The sequence below is a fragment of the Vigna umbellata genome, chromosome 1 (genome assembly GCF_029865625.1).
Source record: "Vigna umbellata cultivar VRB3 chromosome 1, Vumbellata_1.0, whole genome shotgun sequence".
Classification (NCBI taxonomy): Eukaryota; Viridiplantae; Streptophyta; class Magnoliopsida; order Fabales; family Fabaceae; genus Vigna; species Vigna umbellata.
This window is the reverse complement of record NC_142165.1, coordinates 96,847,172-96,857,748: the sequence shown is the minus strand read 5'-3', so window position 1 is coordinate 96,857,748 and position 10,577 is coordinate 96,847,172. Positions and strand designations below refer to the sequence as shown.

General features: G+C 33.3%; 1 protein-coding gene across 1 annotated transcript; it reads right to left on the bottom strand.

Annotated features, from left to right (window-relative positions):
• Positions 1-2,036: 2,036 nt before the first annotated feature.
• Positions 2,037-5,402, bottom strand: LOC124838763 (histone deacetylase 6-like). The gene is made up of 6 exons (XM_047314452.2): positions 4,662-5,402; positions 3,684-4,124; positions 3,450-3,592; positions 2,915-3,005; positions 2,719-2,840; positions 2,037-2,502 (listed from the first exon to the last, which is right to left on the bottom strand). The coding sequence occupies exons 1-6, from the start codon at positions 5,229-5,231 to the stop codon at positions 2,442-2,444; spliced, it is 1,428 nt and encodes a 475-aa protein (XP_047170408.2). The 5' UTR covers positions 5,232-5,402; the 3' UTR covers positions 2,037-2,441.
• Positions 5,403-10,577: the final 5,175 nt, after the last annotated feature.

The following is a 10,577-nucleotide window of genomic DNA, read 5'->3' as shown; positions in this document are numbered from 1 at the left end:
ATTATTTAGTATTAAATATGTTTTTAGTTATTTGTGAAATTGAAATTCATTATTTTATTTTAGTGCTTACAAAAGAGAATTGAATCCTATGGGTATTTTTATAAAATTTATGCAAATTTTCTTCAATTTTAAAAAATCATAAAAGAAAACAAAGAACTACAAATCTTGCAAACTATATGTTGATATTGAATTTCTAAAAATGTGAAATCTAATATAATTAAAATCAACCAAAAAAAATATTATAAAAATATGACTGAAACAGTGAAAAAAGATTATATTAGCTGAAAATACAAATTTAAGGTAAATATATGTACATTGTATCTTTATATGATCTTATATTAAAAAGAAAACTGCATATGGTCTTATTTTATAAAATTAAGGACTGTTGTAGGTGTCATATAATATAAGACTATTTTTAAAAGGAATGCTAACTTGGAAAGTAGCAGTGGATGATAAATATTTAAATATTCATTCAATTTTAATTACATTTAATTTGTAATACAAAAGAAAACTTTGATAGTTATTTAAATTATCAAATTGCTGTATTTTTTCATACTTACAATTTTATTATTATTTTTTTTCACTTTATACTGTATTTTACTTAATTATAATAATTTTAATTAATTTTTTCTTAATTTTTATTATCAATTTCAACTTCCTAATTCAAGTTAAGGGTTAGTTTTTTGGGTGTTGCTCCCTCCACCTCCACAGCCTTCTCCCTCCACCTCCCCAATTATCTTTAATTCCAATTATATCCTTAAAGTTAAAATTTTTTATTTTTATTATTTTATTATTTTAATATTTTAATATTTAAATATAAACTAATATAAATATACATTATTAAAATACATTAAAAAGATATTCAAAAATAATAAATCAAAATATTAAAATATCTAATAAAATAATAACAGAAACATAAAATTAAAACAAAGCTTAAACGGATGACATCCTTCAACGGATGTCAACATCCATTGAAGGATGTCATCCGTTTAGGCTTCGTTTTCATTTTACGTTTTAGGGTTAAAGGATTATTGGAAAGATTATTAGAAGGATTATTGGAAGGGTTTAGGGTTTAGGATTATTGGAAGGATTATGACTACGTACCTGGAGAGGAATCACGACAAGCACATTACACCACAAACGCACTGCATCGAAAGCAAGAGGAAGATTGCTTGATAATTCTTTTCACGATCACTGAGCTTTGCAGAAAAATATTTTACTCATACAAGGAACTACGTAGGTTATCAGTGAAATATGTTATAAATGAGTAAAATTAAAAAACAATAATTCTAAAAGTAAAATTTTACTGAGGGGCAAAATAGTAAAGGGGAGGTGGAGGGAGAAGGCTATGGTGGTGGAGGGAGCAAGACCCTAGTTTTTTATGTACTAAATAAACCTTTCACTATCATGAAACTCTGGTGGATCACGGATAACATGGTCCAGGTCAGAATCCACCATCATAGAATGAAAGTACTTTTTCTCAAATTTGGAAATTTAGAAATAATTAGATCAAAGCCGCACTATATTTTCTTGTAACAAATTCGGTTCCTTTTACGAAATTAAATATTTACCAATGCAATTCTCCTCCCTCAGCAACAGGCAAACCAAAATATGATTTTTTTGTTTGTGTTTTCGAAATTTGTGTAATCCCAAGGCTCGGAATTAAATTACTACATTTAATGTTAAAGAACAACTGCATTAGTGGTCATATTATAATTGCAGTTTGATCACACGAGCTTTTTTCCATTTATCACATTTGAGTACACAATATTCAAGCAAAATATAGGCGTCCCCCAATTCTACATACTAACCCTTTCCAAAAAAAGCCTTACAAAACTATTATTACGAAAACATACAAAAAAGAATTCAAAGTACTACTATTTTGGGATGAATTTTACTCCCTTTCCAAAATGTAGTCTTGAAACATTATTTTGGAGTTGAAGGAGTGTTGGCTTATTGAAGGGTGCTCAATCTTCATCTTTTCATTCTTCCATTTATATAGAGTATACATAAAATCTTTTCAAAAAGAAAAGTAATAACAACAAAACAACATTATGGTATCTTTCTCACTTTAATATATTCATCATACGATACAATAATAAAAATTGAAGCGATAACATTTACAAACATCCAAAATTATGTCTGCATGTGAACAAAGGAAACTGTCCACAAATGGCAATGACCAAAATCAATTAAATTGACTATTATGGGAGACTAGAACCAAATAAGTATGAGCCATATGCCAAAATAAAAGAAAATGACTTGAAAGAACAAAAAATAGTTTAAGCGGGAGACCAACACAATGTTTTACACTATGTTACATTTGCACAATGTGTTGATTATATTTGCATTCTCATGAGTTGTTTGTGTACTATTTGGTCATGATCTCCCCCACAAAGATTACAATAAAAATATGCTGTGCAAGAACTTGCTCTGTTCTATCAACAACAAGATGAGGGATGCACTCCTGGCTTCTCTTCTTCCATGTCATCTGCAATATCCCTGCAAAAAGGAGACTATTAAATTCATTTCTTAACTCGTGTAATAGCACAGTGAATATACTGAGCTCCATTCAAGCCGACTCTAGAATATTTATCAGGCTACACTGGGTCAGAAAGGTAGCGGTTTTCAAAAACAAAACCAGAAATTATCAACTGAAAGAGGGACTTGTAAACTAAATGGATTTACATTCAACTTCAAACAAAATATGATTGTTACCTCATATGGGCAGTGACACTTGAGAACTTGGAATTAGCTTTTTCACCTTCATCAGGGTCAGAATCATAATCTTCACCATCCCATTTGCGAAGTTTTGGTCTTCTATCCATGCCTTCTTCCGCCTGAATAGAAAATAAAATCAAACAACAAGAGAATGGCAGAGAGACAAAAACTGTAACAGTTATTAAGTACTGACCTCTTCTGGAATTTCTAAGGTAGGTGGTGTTGTCTGAAAAGGTACACTGGGAGCATGGGGAAGTCGGGAAATCTGTTCTAGCAGTGTGATCCTTGAAATTTAATGGAGGAAAAACATGTCAGTCAGTGCTTAATCCAGGGAACGTTAGGAAATCTCTGAATATTTTATACGAGAGAAAAGGGAAGTGTAAATTCTGACTAAGGTTCGGTCCTGGGCCTACTGTCTTCTGCCACATAAAGAGGCACAAATTCCATGAAACCCTAAACCCTATCAAAAATTGTATCTTCACAACCAGTATGAAAATAACAATTCAGGTATAAGGTATAGCTTGTCTATGCAACTAATTGTAAGTTACTGAAAACATCATCTCTTGTAGAAATGATATGATGTGACATAGATTAAATCCAATGCATTAAAGTTACATTCTTAACAATTTATGACCATTATTTTTCCCCATAATTAAAAGAAATAAAATTAAAATGAGAAATACCAACTTTAACTCAACAAAGATTAAATTATCAGTATTAAAAAACACCTTATTTTTTCCATATCCTTGGGTGTGTTTAGGTTCTCCATGTTGCTTGGATCGACATAGAGAGTATAATCTGGACCAAAATATTCATAATATTCATTATAAGGCAACTTATTGTCAGGCTCAACTCCTACTGCCACTGCTGTCTAAAACAAAGAAAAAAACAAGTAATTAATAAGTAAATTAAACTAGTCCAAGTTACATTATGATCTGGCCTAAAAAGAGAAATAAACGGACCTCATAACACCAACAGCGGGCAACATTCCGAATTGTATATCCACCACCACCCAAAACCATTAATGGAACATTGAAAGATCTAAGGAATCGAAGGCAATCTGCGTGACCTTTCACAGACAAGTTGAAGCAACCCAACCTGTCACCAGACAATGAATCAGCTCCACATTGAAGAACAACTGCCTCAGGCTGATAAACCTCCATGACTTTATGAATGACAGTTCGAAACAGACCACGAAAATTTTCATCATCCATTCCGTCGTTTAATGGGACATTGACAGCATAATTCTTTCCCGAGCCCACCCCAGTGTCTTTGATATGGCCTGTGCCAGGGAAAAAATCACCAAACTTGTGAAAAGAGACTGTCATCACTCTATCAGTGGTGTAAAAGGCCTCCTCGACCCCATCACCATGGTGAACATCAATGTCAACATACAGAACTCGCTGCCAAGTATCACAAAACAGACAACGAGAAAGTAAATTCAGCAAAGGAAGAAAGCATGTGGATATAAAAAAGAAACTCAATCAACAACTCAATATCACAAGCAATAGAGTTTCTGCACAAGAACAAACATATCTTTGATTCTTACATTGAAAAAATACAACATTGTGAAACAAGAAAAAAATCCAATCTTAATTCTTGACATATCCAAAAAAATCATGAGAATACAGCTTAACAATAAATTACTCCATCTGATTTCCTTTACTAAGCACTACTGGTACTGAATTGGCATGGTAGCTGCGGAATAAAAAACACAATGAAAACAGTGACTACTGTTTGATTGGATTAGGAATGGGATAAAATTTTAGACAATTCGAACTTGTTATCGTTGGGATATGTGAAATCAAAAACAGAAACATGTTTTGGGGAGTGTCAAAGCACACGCTAAAATTCTATAAACTACTGAAATGAGCAAACATTCCCAGAAAACAAAGGCATAAAAAGTTAGGTAGAGGTATTAGGAAAAGAGAGGGGATTACCCTGTGAACTTTGAGAAGCTCGAGGATACCGAGAACAATGTCGTTGACGTAACAGAATCCAGAGGCTTCGGATTTCTTGGCGTGGTGGAGGCCGCCGGCCCAATTGATGGCGATGTCGGCGTCGCCGCGGTTGAGTTTGACGGCGGCGCCGATGGAGCCACCAGCGGAAGCCTGACAGAAGTCGAAGAGGCCGTCGAAGACAGGACAGTCTTCGCCGACGTTGAAGCGCTTGAGTTGACGCGAGAAGGAGGTGTCCGCGAGGGTCTCGGGAGAGACGGAAGAGAGGAAGTGAACGTAGTCATCGGAGTGAAAGCGGCGAATGTCGTTGGGGGAGGCTGGGAAAGGGCGGTTAATCTCCATGCGGCGATGGAGGGAGTAGTGGACGATAAGGTTGTGCGCCATGCGGATGCGGTGCGGCTTCATTGGGTGGCCCTGACCGTAGTAGTAATCGCCGATAGTTGGTTCGTAAAAGTACGTAACTCTTCGCTTCTTGGCGTCTGAACCTGATGATGGAAGCGAAGCTCCACCTTCTGTGTTGCTGTTGCTACTCTCCTCTTCCATCATTCCCATTCGATGCGATGCGATGCAGATTTTTATCTTTCCCTCTCAATAATATTAAATTAGTATTGTAATTTGTAGAATACCCTAAGAGATCCAATACCCAAACCCTCTTTTCTCTGTTTTAGTTATTGAATGTGTGTCTATTTGTAGTGAGAAGGGAAGGGTTATTTATTTGCTACCAGACTTTCTTCCACGCATCCATTCATTCAATTTATTATTCAGGATGTTTCCTTTCTCGCCTTTCCACACCATCCCCTGTTTCCTATACACAGTTTTAGGTTTAATTCTTTTTTTAATATTTTTTATTGTTAAAGCATCAAAATGTTATATACAACAATATTTTATTTTTAATTACAAAAGTTAATAAGATAAATGATTTTGTATGTATGTTTATATATATATATATATATATATATATGTATGAGTAGATATTTTATAAGTAATACTAAAAATCGACAACGAATCTATGATGTTTTAAACAGGGACGGACGTAAATATACATTTATGTGTTGCTGTATGTCATAGTGTCTTCTTATTAATAAAAAGTGTTTTTAATAAAAACAATTATTTGAATCTAATTAATTATAATGGAAAACTATATTTCAATAATACTTTACAAAAATTACCGATTAATCAAATGGTTTAAGAGGTTGTGATCACAATTTTACTCAAACAACTTAGAAATAAAAACTAGTTGACACTTCAAAATCATTATTTTTTTTAATCAATTTACTTATGAAATCATAAAATCACATTCATACTATATATAAGAAACTTAAATATGATTAACATAAAATATAATAGAGAGTGGTCCTATCCCACGTAGGTTGGAAAAAAAAAAACTCACATGAGTCAAAAATGTCTACAAACCAGTCCAGAGACTATCTTTATAAGCATGATTTTTGTTTTTCTAAATATAACTTTCAGTTTAGACTGACCTGTCTCGACTTTTAGTCTAAATAGGTTTGTCCAATCTTTAGTCAAACTAGTCAAGATTGACCTTCAATAAAGAACAACTCATCTCAACCTTCGGTCTAACTCGAGATTGACTCGGTGGAAGTTAGTCATATTCAGGTCATGGCCAAATTGGTCAAATTTCTGTCGGGGCCAACTCAATTGAATTCAACAAAATTGAGGTAATGACTGACTCAGTTGAATTCAGTCCAACTTTTGTCGGGGCAGACTTGGCTGAATTCGGCCAAATTTCAGCACAATGGATGTAACACCCCAAAATTCAAGGTGTCATGGATTATTACAAAATTCCATAAATTTTAAAATTTATCATAGCGCGAAAACGTATTTTCAAAAACATTAACACTTAAATGTGCATAATTTATTCAAAACATAATAGTTTCAAAACACTTGTCCAATGAAAATAACGAAGAAAATAAAATAACTCCAATTACATTGTCTTAAAATTCAAACACAATAACTTTAAATAAAACTCTCAAGTATGTCTCCTGTCATCTATCGAATCTATCATGCTTCAACAACATCTGCAACATCATTTGCTCACATATAACACATCTGAAGCATCTTCAATACCATGATCATCATCATAGATACACCACCATCATGACTATCCTAGTCATGAACAACACTATGAGCATCACCGTACCATGAGCATCGTAGTGGAAATAGTCAGTCTCACTTTTGTACCCTACCTCACCCGCTTGTAGCCGCTCCTACAAACCAATCTGTAATCTCCCCTACAGATATGCTCGAGTAGTTTCGCAATCCAGCTAAGGAACATGTAATCGTGCCACACAAGGAAGTATCAATACCCGAACAACTCTTCCTTTGCACGTAAGGTAAAAGGAAGCACCTATCAGCAGATAAACTTAGGATTTACTAGGTACAACAAGTAGACTTATCATCCACTCTCATGCTCCTCAACCACATACTTAGGTACACTCCAACCTCAACCATAAGTCAAAACTGACCCTAAACATAATTATTAATCTCACTCTTTGATCATCACCACGTTCTATAGCTCCTCAAACTTGGTTCATATCCATTCTTCATCAAATTCACCATTTTTATCAAAAATGCACTAGGATAATTGTTTATCATAAGTAATAATCGATTATTCTCGAGAATTTCACATTTACACAAATTATATTATGATAACCGATTATCACTTAAGATAATCAATTATCTTAGTAGCCCCGGCACATCAAGTTTCCAAAATCGTCACACATGAAGGGATAATCGATTATCATCCCAAATAATCGATTATTCTCGAAACATAACTCAAAACTCATACGCAAATAATTGATTATAACTAGTGATAATCGATTATTGCCTAATCGAAACACATCATGAACAGAATTCAAGTATTCAAAACACACATACATCAATCCTAAATCACAAGGAAACATACTTAATACATCATTCATGTATTCAGACCTCATATACCTTTCTGAACAAACCCTAATACGTTCATTACATCACTTGAATCATTCAAAATTCATCATTATGCAGATTATAACCCAAACAAACCCAACATACTGCATATGATCATCATACCACTCTTTAGAACATATATTTGTGTGGTAAAACCCTCAAACAACATACTTTGTCCTCCCTTAGCATCAATACATATTATCATTGGAAAACCCAACAAAAGATACATACTTTCATAAGGAAAATCCAACACAACATAAATCATATCATCATGCATACACACACCCTTACCTAATAATAACAACAGATAATCATAATCCATAATCACGTATACATGCATCAAAACAAGGATTACCAATCAAGATAATCAAGAATATATAACATACAATAAACAAGAAAACAAAGGTAAGTTTTCCCATACCTGGGTCAATCTTAAGGCCTTATCTACAACTCCAAAATGACCACAAATATTCCCTTGCTCTAAGGTTTTCTACAGTTCTTCCTCTTCTCTCCTAAAAAACGTCTTACTCTCTTTATCTCTCTCTTTTTTTCGTTTTCAACTCTTGATTAACAATATCCATCCGTTTTTCCTGTTCTCTTTTTTTTCTCTTTTTACTTTATCTTTATCTTTTTTGTTAAAATAAGATCTCTCACTTTCTAAAAACCACCAAGATTTTTTCTCTTATTTTCTCTCAACTACTTTTTAAAATATCAACAATTACTAAATCTTTCCAAAATCCACGTAACCCTTCCATTTTTTTTTCAAATTTTATTTTCATTATTTTACTTTCTACACCCCTTAACTTAATTTTTGCACCATTTAATAAAGGTAAAAAGACCATTTTGCCCCTAGGCCAAAAATACAATTAAAATCTAAGTTTCTCCTAAACTCTTTTCCCTAGACATTGAACTCACACTCATTCCATCCTAAACAACATTCCCACCAACAAACCAACACATCACATTGATAATATCACTCACACACAAATCACCAATTTAATAACATATCAATCATGTGTTGTATTTTAACAATAATAACATTAAATAATTAACATAGTAATTACAATTTAAGAAACACCTAAACATTAAACACTAATTACCAAGCAATAACACTCAAATATCAAACTCACTTTATTCCCTAATTACTATATTTTTCTCGGGTCATACAATAAACTTTGTCGAACTTTGGTTGAAGTAGAATTTGACCAAATTTTGGCTGTGATCGACTCGATCAGATTCGACCAAATTTTTATCAAGCCCAACTCGACCAAATTTTTTTCATGGTTGACTATATCAAATTTAGCCAAATTTTGATCGTTGACGCCTTAGCCATATTTCAGTTAGGGGTGACTACGTCAAATTCAAACGAATTTGGGCCAAGGCCTACTCAGCCAAATTTTTGTCAAGGCCGACTCAGTCGAATTTGACCAAATTTTGGTTATGATTGCTCGGTCGAATACAACCAAATATCGGTTAGTGTAGGTCGACCTTCGACCCAGGTTGGTTGTCTCGACCTTCAGTCTGTCTCAACCTTCGGCCTAGTCTAGTCACTCTCGACCTTCGACCCAGGTTGGTTGTCTCGACCTTCAGCCCAGGTTGATCATCTCAACGGTTAGTGCAGGTCGACTCGTCTTGACCTTTGGTTTGATTTGACCTACAGCTTAACCTGTCTCGACCTTTTGTTTGGGTTGACCTGTCTAGACCTTTGACATGAACCAACCTGTCTTGACCTTCGTCTTGAGTTGATTTGTCTCGACCTTCGGTATAGGCCGACTCATTTTGACTTGTTATTTGGCTGAGCTATCTCGACCTGTGGCCTAGTCAAGCTATCTCGACCTTGAGTATGTATCGACCCGTCTTGACCTTTGATGTGGTTCAACATGTCTTAATTGTTAGCTTTCTCAACCTTTGTCCTTGACTGACCTATGTCGATCCTCAATCCGAAAGAACATTTCTCCATGACGGTCTGTTTCAAATTTCCATCTAAAATGGTCCATTTCATCATTAGACTTAGTCTATCCATCTTAATCTTTGATTCGAACTCGACTCAATTTTTTTACTCAAACTCAAGGTATTATGTTAAAGACTTCATTAAAATCTTTTATAATCTTTTATTGAGATGAAATCCACCCTAATTCTTACCTTAATCAATCAAGGGAGAGTTTTGCTTACTAGAATTTTTTTTTTCGAAAATGCACTAAAATAAACTTTATTTAATAGTGAGCTAGAGCCAACCCATAAACCAGTGACCAAATTAATACCTCTATTCCTCTCTCGTGCATTCATCAACTCAGATACCAACCCATTGTATATGATAGTATAGTCAAACAATCACTTTAATATGAAACTAATACCAATAAAATTGTGCATAATTAAACCAACTACTCTGAATTATGCGTTACCACAATAGAATTTTTTTTCTCAGTTTAGTAGAATATTCAATAAAATATTTTATTAATTAATATGTTATTTTTATAATAAAAAATTACAAATATTTTCAAGACATATAACTTTCTAAGTCCCCGATATGATTATTAAGTTATAGTTTAAATACTCAAATCAATTCATTCTCTTATAAACAACTTTTTACCTTTATTTTATATTGGTGAATATTTTTTAACAAAATATATTTTATTTAAAATAAATAATTAAAAAAGCAAGGAAAGAACAAAAAACGAAAGGAAGAGACATTTATTATAAAAATATCTATGGTTTGGTAGCATGGTTTTCGTATGGAGTCTTGGTGACATTTATGTTATGTTTCTATTAATTGCAGACAGACTAGCATAAGCTTTTGTCAATAATTACTTCCAGATACATGTTTGTTGAACATCATTTCTCGTGTTGATTTAAAACTGGAATCTCCTGTATCTTATGTAAATCCAAATTTTTATAAAAGGTGTTATCATTATCTCCATAATTTAAAATTGTTAAAATTTCAGTGTGTAT

Excerpts from the sequence above, each read along its gene's own strand:
- LOC124838763 (XM_047314452.2), bottom strand. The coding sequence starts at position 5,231 with ATGGGAATGATGGAAGAGGAGAGTAGCAACAGCAACACAGAAGGTGGA. Across the intron at positions 4,125-4,661 it reads AGCTTCTCAAAGTTCACAGG|CGAGTTCTGTATGTTGACAT; the intron begins GTAATCCCCTCT and ends GATACTTGGCAG. Across the intron at positions 2,841-2,914 it reads CCTTAGAAATTCCAGAAGAG|GCGGAAGAAGGCATGGATAG; the intron begins GTCAGTACTTAA and ends TTTTCTATTCAG.